General features: G+C 47.8%; 1 protein-coding gene across 2 annotated transcripts; it reads left to right on the top strand.

Annotated features, from left to right (window-relative positions):
• The first annotated feature begins 508 nt into the window (after nt 1-508).
• Nucleotides 509-13,647, top strand: pxdc1a (PX domain containing 1a). 2 transcript variants are annotated; one of them, XM_029253620.1, is made up of 5 exons: nt 509-1,315; nt 9,804-9,895; nt 10,217-10,334; nt 10,489-10,561; nt 11,219-13,647. In XM_029253620.1, the coding sequence occupies exons 1-5, from the start codon at nt 1,060-1,062 to the stop codon at nt 11,340-11,342; spliced, it is 663 nt and encodes a 220-aa protein (XP_029109453.1). In that variant the 5' UTR covers nt 509-1,059; the 3' UTR covers nt 11,343-13,647. The 2 variants fall into 2 exon arrangements, with proteins under 2 accessions (XP_029109453.1, XP_018613460.1); XM_018757944.2 differs by having other exon boundaries at nt 10,450-10,561.
• The last annotated feature ends 1,762 nt before the right edge of the window (nt 13,648-15,409 follow it).

The following is a 15,409-nucleotide window of genomic DNA, read 5'->3' as shown; positions in this document are numbered from 1 at the left end:
GGAACACTGAGAAATGACACACAAATCTTTCTGCACATTTCTAAATATAGACTCCAATTTCCAGAAATAAGGGACAGTGAGTGAACTGGTACCTGATTTACTGGGAAAAGAAGAGTGTGTGTGACACACACACACACACAGCACTGAACTTACACTCCTGCAAGGGGTTGGGTGGGGGGTGACTGTACACACACTTTGTTTTTTCTTATTTGCTTCTTGGACTGAAGAAATACTACCGTCATTATAATTTATCATATAATTTTGTTGTGGTTTTTACTTTATTTTCATTCATTGTACTTTTTTCATGACCGAACATCCCTGTGCGCGATCGCTCCGCCACCAGTGTGTGGAATCTGTCACGTCAGTTAAAGAGACTAAAGTGGGAACTGAAATTGAAAGTGAAATTGGGGGGGGCGGGCTGGGCTGGACTGGGCTGGGGGGGGCGACCGGCTCGAATCGGAAGACAAGTTCGTTGAAGGGAGGGGCGCGGGTGCGAGTGCGGGGGGGGGGGCGCTGGGAGGGGCGAGGACGCGCAGGACGAGGACGGGCGCGGGGACAGAAGAGTTCGCGACACCGTGGCGCGAGCGGTGCAGCGGGGGGTGGGCGGGCGAGGAGGCGCGAGACGCAAGACGCGAGGCGGAGAGAGAGCGCGCCGAAGTTCTGCTCGGTCGGTCCTGCCTGTGTGTGTGCTGGGAGCGCGCGCACACATACACGCGGAGGGACTCGCGGCCAGCGCGGCGCGCGGACCTTCAACTCACAGAGCAACCCCCCCCCCCCTCAGCGCACCCGGACCCGGTGCCACGTCGGAAGCTCGACCACGGCACGAGGAGTTTCGGCGGCGATCCTCGGAACTCACTCACTCACTACCCCCCCGACCCCCCCGAACCCCCACCTCCACCCCCATCCCGGACGGGCCGGCGGAGAACTTTTGAGCTGAAAGCACAGAGGAGATCGATCGGTCGATCCGACGGACCCGGGCCCGGCGGCGGATGCTCTCCTCGCGTGACCCCCTCGTCGGCTGGCGGTTCGGCGCGATGCGGCGGCAGTGAAGCCTCGGCGATGGCGTCGGCCGTGTTCGAGGGCACCTCCCTGGTCAACATGTTCGTGAAGGACTGCTGGGTGAACGGCGTGCGGCGCCTCATCGTGAGCCGGCGCGGCAGGGAGGAGGACTTCTTCGAGATCCGGACCGAGTGGTCGGACCGCACCATCCTCTACCTGCACCGGAGCTCGTCGGACCTGGGCAGGCTCTTCAAGCGGCTCGCCGACTCCTTCCCGGAGGACCGGGGGGAGCTGTCCAGGTCGCCGCTCATAGACGGTCCGTAGCCCCGCCGAAACTAACTTGTCGCTGTCCCGGAGCTGGACTCCTGCCGGGACTGGAGCGGAGCGCGTCGCCTGGCGCCGCTTCGCCTTCTCTTCTCTTCTCTTCTCTTCTCTTCTCTTCTCTTCTCTTTACCCTCTTCTGCTCACCGCCTGGCTTTTACTCTTCTTGGCAGTCTTGCTACTTTCCTGGCTGCTGACAAACTCTCCAGCGTATAAGTAATATAAGCCTCATATTGTCATATGTCGCTAGACATGATTATTACTCTGTCTGTATCGTCACTACATCATGTCTCCGCGTGTCCTCGTACGTGCCAATAATTATTACATACATGGCACAAAATTATACAATACTACTTATTTATTTCGATCACACAATTACTGTTGCCATCATGAAAAGAGCAGGAACGAGACGCCTTGACATGATTGATTTATCTGACACTTCTCCAAAGCGGCTTATAATGTTAAGGCATTTACTTACGGAGGTGAGGAATTTTTTGGTAAGTACTTTTCCTCAAGAGTATTACAGCTGGAGGGGGGGATCAAACCCATAACTTTTGGGTCTAGGCAGTAGGTGGAACCACTGTGCTACCTGCTGTTACTTCTGACTAGCAGTATGCTGTTTCAGTTAAGGATGTCATTATTGTTACATTGTATTCATATTTAGATGTCATGATATCAACAGGTTTGATGTCTGCGGGAGGGGCTGAAGTTGTCCGATTCTGCTGTTTTTCTCGCCAGAGTTACATTTTCTTAGCAATAATCCGATTGCTGTGGACATTGATCTGCTTGGTCCTCAGTTACGTTTCGCGTTCCGTGTCGTTGCTCCATCTGCCTTTGGTCGGGTCCATTAATAATGCAGCTGTGCGGAGGAAAGCAACACCTTGCCGTGTGTCAATGGGGCCAACTGATCCGCAGGACGCAGGCAACACGTGAGACCTGTGCGAACTGTTATACTGGGGGCCGGTGTCAGCCACCCGTTGCCCCCATGTGAACTCAAAGATCACGTGCACGCCCCCACTGCATTTGCATGCATGATTAACATCTTACTTGCCCAGGATTGTTTGGCCATACCTGCTAGGTTTCTCTGAGAACATTACCAATTCCAGGCACTCTTAAGAAGGTCCAAGCAGATCATAATGTGGAAACCGCTGAGATGTGTGAATAATGACATAGGGGTGTGTGTGGGGGGGTGTTAGGACACCGGAGAGCTGCGGCGAAGCGTGCAATTTCGTACTTAATTGGCAGCGTCGGCGTTATCTACAGAAAACACCTTGAAACTCAGCCATTCATTAAACATCCAGTTGCTTCATTTAAGTCCTGTTACTGAAAGGAGCGGCTGGAAAATCAAATCCCCCTTTCAGTCGCGTTCGCATTAAACACAACCCAATTCCTTGTATGAATATATAATGGTAATAAAAAGCATATAGTTCTGGTAAGTGGCCACTTTTCATTAAAATGTTCTTTTCCAGGGTTTGGTGCCAGGAGATGTTTGAGTGCAGGACTCAGTCCTGCATTGGGTATATGATGGCGCATGAAGGATTGAAAGTCTTTTCAATGCATGGTAATGGAAATACAAAACACGCCACTGGTGTAAAATCCACAGAAATGCAACGTTTGAGCTGCCGTGCGAAACATTGAGATGGAGGAATCTTGGAGGAAGTTGTTCTAGATAAGAGCGCGTGCCAGAAAAAATAAACGCATGAATGAATCGTGGTCGGAGTCAGCCACCCTGCAGCTGGCAGTCATCTCCTCGTGTGCCCCTACTTCCTGTTTGTGTCTCTCGGAGTGTCACGTGTAGCGTACCAAACAAGGTCATGATTTATGGGCTCCATTGATGCACAGGCTTATTATGAGCTCCTCTAGAATCGGGCTCGCCTGCCTTCGGTCAGGTCTTTAGGGAATTATGTAATGTCCACTGGCTATTTAATAACTGAGACGGATGACTACTTTGAGACGGTGGACAGATTGACTCGGCCGCATATGCATGCCACGGCCCGTTTTTCTGCATTTCTGCTGAACATGGAACAGGTTGGATGTCGGTAGCAGGTATGTGACATCATTTAGAAATATTTGAGTGACACAAAGGGGATGGGAGGAGTTCTCCACCTTCAATGTGCATATATGGGTTCTTCTGCCTTGGCTGATGGTTGACTCAATCGGTGTGCTTTTGAATGACCAACTCAACCACAAGGACAAGGACTGTACCAATGGGTGAGCTCAAATTCAGGCAGCATTTGAATTCTGAGAAAAGAGGTGGAGGCGGGTGTTGAGTCAAATGAGTGGATTAAAATCTTTCCCCAAGAAATGTTACTTCCTCAAACCATGTTTCTTTCGTAATGAAGGGTGTTTTCCTGATAATCATCCTAATTTTTCTTTTAAACCTTCTTCGTATTAGGCTCATTGTGCAAGGTGCTACCTCAAGGTGCCTCATGTCTAAACTCTCACGTCACACACTCAGTGTGGTCACATGGCTCAGTGTCAGTGTTCCTCATCTTCACTGCACCAGCCCACAGGCCAGTCCGGGCCCCGATTCCTCTTATCACCTCATGTAGCTTGTTGGCAAGACACACGTTGATGCAAAGTGAGGGATCATCGATGGCTCTAGCTGAGTGCTGTGTCAACTCATTGATCCACCTTGGACCTCTGCCCCAAGAGAAGCATGTCTGATGTTACAGCTCACAGTGTGCGTGGGGGATGTGTGCTTGCTCTATTGTGGTTACATGGTCATCTCCATCAGGGGATGGAATGGTCAACCAAACTCTTGAAAAGTTGGGTATTAGTGTGAAGCCATGTCTTGCCCCCTTCATGGGGACTTATTGGATGAGCAGTCTGCCCTTGGGTGCACATCAACAGAAAGACACTGGTGTGATGTCATTTCACAGCTGATTGATCATGTTCAAGCCTATGTAGAATAGATCAGACCCATGTGGAACCACCTCTGCCAACAGCAAAAAGACAGTTACCATTCCATGGTTCTAGTTTATGCTTATAAGGATGTATGAGTAAGGTTTATGTATATAGAGAATAGTAATCCAAAGGTTGCTGTAGTGCAATGATTGACTGATTGATTGATCAATTATATCAGCTATGTCTGACACTAGTAATCCTATAAACACGTCCATCAGTGAGGTTTAAATAAATAGCAAATGGTTTCCATTGTTTGTGAAACTGAGCACCGCTGGAAAGAGAGGGCAGAAACAGGAAATTGAGAGGTGCTATATTTACTGATTTATTGAATTATGATGACCTCACAGCTGAGATTTCGAGAACCTTGTCTTGTGTGAATTGTCTGGGAATTTGGTGAGTAGTGAAGTCTTGATGCGTGTTTGGGTAAAATGAGAGGTAAGAACTGTGTGTGAACAGCATGTGGGATTGTCTGAGTAGTTTGTAATAATGACCGTGTGAGTGTAGCTTGTATTTTATTTCTGCCGTTGAAGGTATTATGGATTTTTTTGCAGCGTCTCATAGTACCATTTCTTTAATATCCTTATTCTTGGCTGTAAAAACGCAAGAGAAGATGACTCGAGTTGTGAGGCCGGTGAGAAAAAGAAGTATTGTGATCCTGAGGCAAGTTGAGCAAGTACTTTGTTTGGATGAGAAGAGCAGTTCCCACCCAGCGCATAACTCCTGACAAAGCAGGGGAAGTCAGACGAGTCACATGCTGCCCCAGGATTCTTCGGCGAGGCCTCCGGCCCACAGGAAGAGCTTCCCGGGGAGCCTTGCAGGAACAAACATCGCCAGAGATTCAAAACAAAACACCTCCCCAACGGTCATTATTTTCTCCCGTATTGTTCACGTTGTGGGGAAGACGGTTATCGTGAGCTTGGAAATACCATAAAGTACAAAAAAGACTGATAAAGATGCATAAAAGCGGATCAAGTTAGCGCGGACATCTGATCGAGACATTAATATTTGAGGAGAAGTGAGAGGTCAGGTTTGCAGAAAATCTCATTTCCGATGTTGGGGGGACACCGCGACGACGCATGCTGGCGTGGAGGCAGATCTTTTCCAGTGTGATGGGCGTTGCCTTTGTGCAGCTGGACTGTGTCCTGCATGGACTCTGCTGCCCTGTGGTGTTACTCAACACCAGAGCTATTTACGTCCTGGTATTGGACGCTGTGCTGTGAGCCTCTTCGTCGGCATGCAGGAAGAGCTTGCGGCTCCCGCCAAAGCAGAACCAGAGAGAGAGAGAGAGAGAGAGAGAGAGATGGTCAGGAAGGTATGAGTCAAAAAATCCATGGTCTTTGAGGAACAACCATAGGAAGAGGTAAACAGAGTGTCCATCCTGTCTTTAAATCCCGAATTAATGCATGATTGTCGTTAGGAAAAAAGGGGAGTTGATGCCAACGTAGATGTTTTGCACAGGTCTGGTTCAGTATGAATCTTGGGTTCAGGCTACCAATTAATGCAGTAGCAAGTGATCAAGTCAAAATTAATTTAGTTTATCGTGATGAATGCGGGGTCCTGTTCTGAACTCGGACCTGTTGTGAAAGCTCGCCGTATGATTCGGCAGAGCACAGTAAGCGCTATTGTGACTGTCGCCAGAGTGTACGGATAAAGAGAACCCTCAGCAGCGGTAGCAGCAGTTCTGGGAAGGGGCTGAGGAAATCTCTCAGCATGCTCTGGGGCCAGCGAGGCACATTAAATTTGAACTTGGTACCGAGACAGGAAATGAGCCTTCCTGTGAAAACAACTGTTAGTGCTCAGAAGGACATGAAAAGGGGAAGGTAGTGACCTACGACTTTCAAACTGGGACCAGTCCGTAAAACAAATTATTTTTTGTAAATAAAATTACACATGGGGTTTGGGTTCATATCTGTGGATTGATCGATCAGCAAGCAGTGAGAGAGAACACTCGAGTAACACTGGAAGTAATAAAAAGGGCCAAAATAGACGGTGGACGGAAAAAGAGTCAGTATATAAAATACAGAAAAGATCGGTTGATTGCAATGAAATTGTATCTGTAATTATCAAGTTGAGGAGCGGTTACAGCTGCTGCCTTGCTTTTGCAAAATCCAGGCTTGAACCACCCACCTCCTGCTGCGACACCCTTGAACAAGGTATTTACTCTCCACCGATACAGTAAAAAATGACCGGGCTGTGTAAATGGGTACATAATGGTAAAGCTGTTCAATACACAAACCTAATATTATGTTACTTTGGAGAAAGTTGCCAGCTGAATGACTAAATAATGATGATAATGTCTGCACTCTATTTGCAGTTTTGCCGATCGAGCTGAAGAGTCTATTGATTTCTAAGCTTTCTGATTGGAGTCTCAATAAACACACTCATAATTATTGAGCTGCCAAGCAATAACAATGGTTCACTTTAATTCAAACATTAATCAGGGACAGCAGGTAGCGTAGCGGTTGGTGGTGCTGCCTGTGGCTCTGAAGGTTGTAGGTTTGAGCCCCACCTCTGGCTGTAGTTCCCTTAAGCAAGGTATTTACCCTAAAAAATGAACCTGCTGAATAAATGGGAAGGGGGTGCGGTGGGTTGGACTGGGTCCTGCTTGCTGGTGGGTCTGGGGTTTGAGTCCTGCTTGGGGTGCCCTGTGATGGACTGGCATCCTGTCCTGGGTGTGTCCCCTCCCCCTCCAGCCTTATGCCCTGTGTTGCTGGGTTAGGCTCTGACTCCCCATGACCCTCTATGGGACAAGTGGTTTCAGATGATGTGTGTATAATGGGTAAATAACTATAAATAGCTTCACATTGTATGCCACTTTGGCAAAAAGCATCAACTAAAATTAATAAGTGAAAATATAATCAAGGCCCAAATGGCACAATATGCATAATGTCCCAATAGTCTAGTGACACAGAAGCAGGCCGATCAGGTGTCATCTGCCTGCGTAACACACCCTCCGCAAAATCGAAAGGCCCTCGTAAAAACCTCCGGTGGATGAGGCGCTAACATTCTGCAACCCGCTGGAGCTTTGATTCCAATTGAACGAATGTGCCTCTAAGTGAATTAATCCTCACAGGCTCACAAATGATGTCATCATTGCAAATCCTGTTAGAAATGACTGGGCTATGTTACTTTTGCCCCTGTTCGGGGGGCTTTTCTCTGTCTTCCGAGATGCCTTTTCTCTGAGCACGCTCGACTCTGGCAGGCGGGACTGTTGCTGCTCCCAAACCGACTGACCTCATCGCCCCGCAAAATTCTTGCTCTGAGAGTTTGGCAGCGAGTAAATACAGCACACAGTGTTCTGCTGATTACGTCGTTCTGACCGATGACCTGCGAACCCAAAATAAATGTAGGGGTTAGCGCCCGGATTAACTTTTTACCCCAAACAGATCTCATTTAAGAAGTGTGATTAATCAGATCTGTACCTAGCTTTTAGTGGTGATTTCATGCTTTGTATAGCTGCCCGGATCAAATTTAAGACCCTGGTTATAGCCTACAAGGCATCAATAGAGCTGCTCCCAGATATCTACAAGACTTGATCATTCGCTACACCCCAGCCAGACTGCTACGCTCTTCCACATCTGCTCACCTGGTGGTCTCACGCACGAAAGGTTAAGCACGGAGGTTCTCGGTTCTGGCTCCGTTGTGGTGGAACGACCTCCCCCTTTCACTCAGAACTGCTGAATCCCTGTCTGCATTGAAAAAGGGTCTGAAAACTCATCTCTTCCAGACTCACTTCGCACATCATCTCTTACGTACGTTCATGCACTATAACTTTCAGATCATAATTGTTGAACCACGGATAAACCTTCATGCAGCTACTCGTGTGATGAACATTGGTTCATATGGTGGAAAGAAACAAACTAACTGTACTTAAGAATCACGCATCTGCATCTAAGCCTCTTTTCCTGCTAATGTATTGAACACGTTTTATTTTCTATGAGATGTATGTAACTTTGGAGAAAAGCCTTTACTAAACGTATAAATGTAAATGTAGTGATACACGAGGAGTCATCGACTTGCAGTCAAAAGCCCCAGGTTCGAATCCCACCTCCTACTGTAGTACCCTTGAGCAAGGTACTTACCCTGAATTGATACGGTAAAAAATATGCACAAATTGGTAAATCACTATAAATAGGTCAAAAATCCCAACATTAAGTGGCTTTAGAGAAAAGTGTCAGATTAATGTATAAAGGAACTATAACAGTAATATGAACAAATTGTTTTGGTGGACTGGTTGTCACTTCCTTAAGGGACTCCCGTCCAAACTGTTCATGAGACGCACCTCCGGTCATGTTTTACCAGCAGGGGAACTCTGACCAGACCTCAACCGTAAATCACGGTCTCAGAATGGCCGGTTCTGTTGCGGTGCAATCCGGCTGAGCTATTCCAGGCAATACTCTCCTTCGAGCGTAAAGTAAAGGGAAAATAAAGTCAGCAGGGAAAAAAGTCTCTTGGGATGAAAAAATTCCCTAAAACAGATTATCATCGTTCACCAACATCGCATATTTCTCGTGAGTGTAAAAATATTTGAACAATCACTGTTCATATGTGCTCGGTTAGAGCTGGTTGTTTTAACCAGCACCAGGACTCAGAAAAGGTCAGGGCTCATTGTCAGTTGTGAGTTATCCGTTCTGCACCGCGATCCACCTGTTTCCTTCCATTGCCGCTTTTCTCCGTTGTCCTGCTGTGGTCGGGGACTTCGCTGGCGGCCTTCAACGATGACATTTGTCTTGTAGATTCAGTCAAAGGTCATCGTTCGAAACAGATAAGCATCGTTTTGGGAGAAAGGTCGGAGGCATCCTGTCAGAATACACACTTCGTTGCTACTGATTCTAGTGGAGAAAATAGGGATTCAGGATTTCAGTATAAAAGCTGGGCACCGTGCAACATTCAAGGTGTGTGTTTGTGAATTAATATTCAAGGTGTTTTTTACACTACAGGTGGTCCCTGATTTACGATGGGGTTAAGTTCCATGAAACCCATCATAAGTCGAAAATATCGTAAGTCGAAAATGCATTTAATACACCTGATACACACCTCTCGTAGCAGACTGGGAGATGCGGATCGCTGTCGCTGCCCAGCATCGCAAGAGTATCGCTCCACATATCGCTGGCCTTGAAAAAAACACCTAAATTCAAAATTCGAAGTAGTTTCTACTGAATGTCTACTGCTAGCTCACCATCGTAAAGTCGAAAAATCCTAAATCGAACCATCGTAAATTGGGGGCCACCTGTATAGGATTTTGCATTTGTTTTTTGAGTTACTCATTTGTACTGTGGGATGGATGTAGGGGTGGGAAGCTACTGGTGCACAGATGCCCAGAGAGTAATTTTGCACCCTTTTTTTGTGGTTGGGATTTTTTTTTGTTTTCCTCTCCTCATCTACCACCTGGTTTACTTACCTGCTGTTTCAAGCATTATAGTTGCTTTTATTTCTGTTTTTCATCATCTTTGCTCAATTGTCCGGCACTCTGCGTCAGTCTGATGAAAAGAGGACTCGGTAAAAAAATAAATATTTGGAGTATTAAAACTGCTTGTATTAAAGCTTTATTTATTGTTATCCGTTTTTTTTTGCAGGGCTTGTGAAGATTAAAGAGGCCAGTGATATTGAGACCAGGTTGAACGAGGTGGAGCGGCTACTGAAGAATGTTATCAACATGCCCTGGAAGGTAGGATCCATAAACACACACAGCATACACACACTTATTATGGTATGTTGAAGACCTTCCAAACTAAAAATCTGTGCAGACTTTTTGTTGCAGTTGCTTTTCATGGTTTAGGTCTTATGTCCCGCTGTGTGCCGGTTCGGCGTCGGACTCACGCACCGGCTCTCACTGGGAGAAATTACCGGAACGCAGCTGATTCCATTGTGGTTCATTTCCACAAGATTGCCCCAGATACAGCAGTGCAGTCTGCACTGATCCATTCTAGATTCTGAGCTTCCTTAGGCAGGAGAAGAGCTGCTGGTGACATGCAGACGTCCTCCGCAGTATTCCAGGTCCGAGGTGGTGCTGACTTTCTTCGAGCGATCTCCGCTGGACCAGGTGTTGAAGAACGACAACGTCCATAAGATCCAGCCGTGCTTCCAGAGCCCAGTGAAAATATCCGGTGAGCCTTCACTTCACCTTTTCATAACATATTACTTTGTCGCGTGTCCCAGTGACAGAACGTGGACTGCATGATCTGAGACGTTCTATCCAATCAGATTTCCTTGCCTCTCTAGAGATCATGCGATCCAATGGGTTCTGCTTGGCCAACACAGAGACCATCGTGTTTGACGAGAATCTACCCCAAGACAAGGAGAGACCCCCATCCACAGACTCCGCCGAGCACCCGTGAGTGTCTTCACGGCCCTCGTTCAGTCATAAATTTATTTATACTTTTATAGTCTCTTTCCATGTTTACTAGTTCTTTCATTCATGCGTGCCTTCACACTGCTTCCCCTTCGGTCACACCATTTTTACGAGCGCTTTAGATTGTGGTTCGGAGGGTGAACCCCGTCGCTGGAGCAGTCAGACAAACACAGTCCCGCCGGGGAGTCGGCGATACAAGCGGCGTTGTGCTCCGTGCACCGGGGGGTTCCTGGAATTCAGGATCCTCTCCAGGGTCCGAAGCTGCAGGAAGCGCCTCCCAGTACCGCTTCCCTCCCTGCGTGGGAGCGGCAAGCGCGGTTTAGTGCTCTCAGCAACCATGTGCGTGCACTTTGACCACGCTAAAATGTCACGTGGGACCACTGCAGAAGAAATTTTGCTGCGCGTGCTGGGAAGGTTCGGTTAAAGAGGCACAGCTGGTGCGTTACCGTGTGCTCCTTATGCTCAGAAAAAAACACTCTTATCCAGATGGCCAGTTGAATTTATGGAAGCGCAAACATTCTCGAACCTTTTTCGTCACTCGTCGGGACGAAAATTTTTGTTGTTTTGTTTTCGGAAGGCAATCTTTTTAACTTTCCTGTTCACCATTGTTTTCGTCTCTCCTTATCTGCGAACATCCAGGTTCGAGAACAGCGAGGAGTTCTTGACGGCGGAGCCGGATAACAGTGATGACGACCCAGAGGCCTATGTCACCAATCTGTCCTACTACCACCTGGTGCCCTTTGAGACGGACATTCTCGAGTGATGGCATCCTGGGGATCTCCCTACACTTCCCCTCATACCTTGACCTGGCTGTGCGCTCATTATACTCCCAACGCCAGTGGGAATGTCCTCTCCAGGATGTGTGACCCTTCTGGGCACGCTGCTGTGCAGGTTCAGCAAACCTTTAGCCGGGACGTTACCTTCACACTAGGAAGGAGGTTCGAGACCATGGTTCGGGGGGTGGAAGATGACTAGCTCGACCTGTCTGGATCCCATTGAGAAGATCTGAGAAGATTCTTTTCTCGTTGTTTCGAAGCTCCTTCTCTTGCCCCTGGGGTCTCGCTGCTGCCGGAGTTGCCTTCACACTTGACGCAGTTTGTCGGATCTGTGCCTTCACCAGATCTCCAGTTAGGAACATCGCTGACGCTTAACCTCCGTGGATGATGCCGTTTCCTGTAAGCTGTTCGCTGCTCATCCGAGGATAACTGTTCTACCCGGTCTTTACCCGGCACCACGCTACTCCGACCATCTAGAAAGACGTAGTACTCCTGGCCGTTTTACATGAGCGTGATCTCACCCCAGAGCAGGTCTGTAGGTAGACCAGGCTGTCCTTTCTTAAAAACAGCAACCCCCAAACAGAAACCCTCTGCAGAGCCTCAGATGAGCTCATCTGCCATTGGGAGACAGGTTCTGGCACCCGGACTCAGTGGAGCCCTCATCTGGGACAAGGCCGTAACACAATAGGCCAACCATCCCCGGCACTTCCCTTAACTTTCCTGTTGGCTGGAGCTTCCGTTCTCAGAACCAGGGTGAGAAATCGTCATCTGCGATGTTTCCTGCTCAGCGGAAACAGTTCCCGGCTCCAAAGGCTTTTCCTTGTATCCAAAAGACAGGCAAGGAGGACATTTCTGATGTGGGCGTTTTGCGGAAGTTTCCAGAAGGCAGCACTTTAAGCAGCTTTCGTGCGTTACAGTGGGATCCTCGTTAAGGGAAAAGTACCGAGCACCGTTCGCTGAGAAAATTTGTTCGATGGTCACAACCGGCTTCTTGCTGCCCACGCTGGAACTGCTCAGAAACCACTTGCCGTTACATCTGAAAGAACCATGCGGCTGTGCGGGGACGTGTTGCGTGCGCTCTTTCCATTAATGGATGAGTTGCACCTATTTGTATTCACTCCATTTATCAAAAGCGGAGACGTTATTTTACATGACAGATAGCACATTCGATTCAATAGAAATTAAAATGTTAACAGATTTTTTTTTTTAAACAAACCGGTCCATACTAACAAGTGACACTAAATAATAGTGTTTGTGAAATGTGATTTAAGGCCTAGGTCAGGGTCGAGCATTCGGAACCTGCCAGAAATTCGATGTCTGCTCAATGCTTGGAGTCCCTCTGCCTGCGGTGCCTGCATGAACTGCGCAGCTGGAGCTGCGCAAACGGCCTCGGCGGCGCCACCTGCTTTTAAATTTCAGCAACTGTTCGAGCTGCACGGAGTCCGGTCCATTCATCTGAGCGGACCTCACGGACCAGCCTGTCACGCACGCGCCGTTGATCCGTAATTCCGCAGTTGGGTCTGTTCGTCCGTGTCAGACAGCCTTTGCCAGGATGTGAGACTGCTCTTTCTTGTAGTCAAATCTGCAGGTGAACTGAGCTGAAATCACATCTCATGGTCTGTACACATTAATATAACTTTTTTTTTTTGCATAACAGAATAAAAGAAACCATTGTCTATTTGATGTTAGTAATTTCGTATAGTGCTCTGGTTCATCATTTTTGTGAAATTCCAGGACGTTCAAGAGAACAAATAGAGATTCTGCCATCAAAGCGCGCTCTGGGTCCAGTTGACTGGCTTCCAGTGGCGGCTCGAGCCTCTTCCTGGAAATGCCGCTACTTGGGGCTCCGTTTGGCTCTACCGGAGGCCCTCGTGTCATCTGCCCTTCTGCGTTTGTGGACCAGTCGCAGTCACACGCCAAAAGTCGCAGTGACTTTCCAGGGTCGGGAACTTTGCGTGTGACAAACTCAACACCAGTGCCCTGCGTCACCGCAGCGTATTATTAACCGAAGAGAAAGTGCTTTTATAACTCAGTCTTAATTTTATTCAGTGTGAAGAACTGTATTTATTTTTTAGAAAGGAAGTATTTTAACATTAGATTGTGTACCAGTTACAGTGCTGAATGACCATCCTTTGACAGCACAAACGGTGAAAATATTTTGTGGCCAACGGTGCGACATCGATAAACATTTACGGGGCTTCAATTTCCGCAACGTGGACACATCAGAGCACTTTGTAATCTTAGTTTTTGAATGAGTGATATTTAAGGGGGGTATTATTTTTCATATTAATAATTTCTAATAAAACCCGTGTCTAATAAAACAAGTGTGAAGCATCTCGATTAAGGTTTATAACGCATTTGCTGAAGAGAGGTTAACTGTCAGCTGCCGCAGCGGCGTGGATTTGTGAACGTCGCCTCCGTTCCGGGAGGGCAGCCGTCGGAAAGAGCACTTTGGAGGCAAATTAAAATTCCCAAAATTTCCGTGGCCTCTTCCCGCCACACGCGTCGTCAGCAAGGTGTGGGAATTTTACAGGCTTCATTAAAGGATCCTTCTTTTTAGGCCATTAAAACCATCCTCTTAGTGACCATACGGGAATGATTTCATACACAATATTCAAAAATGCCTGCAGCTAATTAAGGGTTTATTGCTGTCACAATTTATTTGCAACTTATTCATAAGGCTTTAGTGGTATTAAGATCAACCACTGGGGCAGTAGGTAGGTTAGCGGCTTAGGGTCTGCACAGTACTCACATGGAGGTTGCTGGTTCAAGCCCTGCTCCGTGCTACGAATTAGTAACGATAAAACAGCACTTATACTGCATTTTATCCAGTATTTATTTATTACTGATGATGTCACCTCGGTGGGGGGCGCGGGGGGCGCAGCGGGTTGGACCGGGTCCTACTCTCCGGTGGGTCTGGGGTTCGAGTCCCACTTGGGGTGCCTTGCGATGGACTGGCGTCCCGTCCTGGGTGTGTCCCCTCCCCCTCCAGCCTTACGCTCCGTGTTGCCGGGTTAGGCTCCGGTTCCCCGCGACCCCGTCTGGGACAAGCGGTTCAGAAAATGTCACCTCGACTGGTGATGAAACGTTTGCAGTCCGAATGCCAGGCTCTTCGTGGTGGCATCTCCAGCCAGGACGAACAGTGCCCTCTAGTCGCTATATTAGCTCCTGCTGTACAGCACTAAAATGCATGATAAGGACTGTTGCTGCGAAACTAAGTATGGGGGGGACATCTGTACAAGTTTCACTTTCAACTACTAGAGCAATCCACACACAGCATCAACTGCTTGGTTTTTTTATAGCTTGGATCATCCAAAACGGGCTCTGGTGTTTCGGTCAACATTCTTCTCCAGCTGCTCCAACTTTTAGTAATTACAGTAAACCAAACAAGTTTTTCGAAAGATGAGCTGAGTCTTGCAGTGGTTGAAACCAGTTTCTAGGTCTATTGTAGTACTGCGGTCGCACTGTGACTGGTGATTATTACATCATATACATACATTTTACAGCACCTTCTTCAAATGTACAGCAGCCAGACTCCTCCTCCTGGGACAAGAATGAGTAACCTGAAGGTATTAGTTTGCACCCCTGACCACAAAGCTCCCCACTGTCTCATAAAACCATCCTACATCTGGGACTCTTGAGCCTAAATCAACAGTGGCCAGTAACTCAGATTCATTTAGCTGACACTTTTCTCCAAAGCCACTTACAGTGTTAAGGCTACAATTATTTACCAATTTATGCAGGTGGGTAATTTTACTGGACCAGTTTATAAATTTAACAATACTGTTTTCATTAATGGGGGGTGCGGTGGCACAGTGGGTTGGACCGAGTCCTGTTCTCCAGTGGGTCTGAGGTTCGAGTCCCGCTTGGGGTGCCTTGTGACGGACTGGCATGTCCCCTCCCCCTCTGGCCTTATGCCCTGAGTTGCCAGGTTAGGCTCCGGTTCCCCGCAACCCCATATGGGACAAGCAGTTCTGCAAATGTGTGTGTACAGTTTAAGGTATGTACCTTGCTCAAGGAAGTGGGAGGGGCATGGTGGCAGCATGGGTTTGGC

Source organism: Scleropages formosus, chromosome 7 (assembly GCF_900964775.1).
Source record: "Scleropages formosus chromosome 7, fSclFor1.1, whole genome shotgun sequence".
NCBI classification, from domain to species: Eukaryota; Metazoa; Chordata; class Actinopteri; order Osteoglossiformes; family Osteoglossidae; genus Scleropages; species Scleropages formosus.
This window is presented reverse-complemented; position numbering and strand designations above follow the sequence as displayed.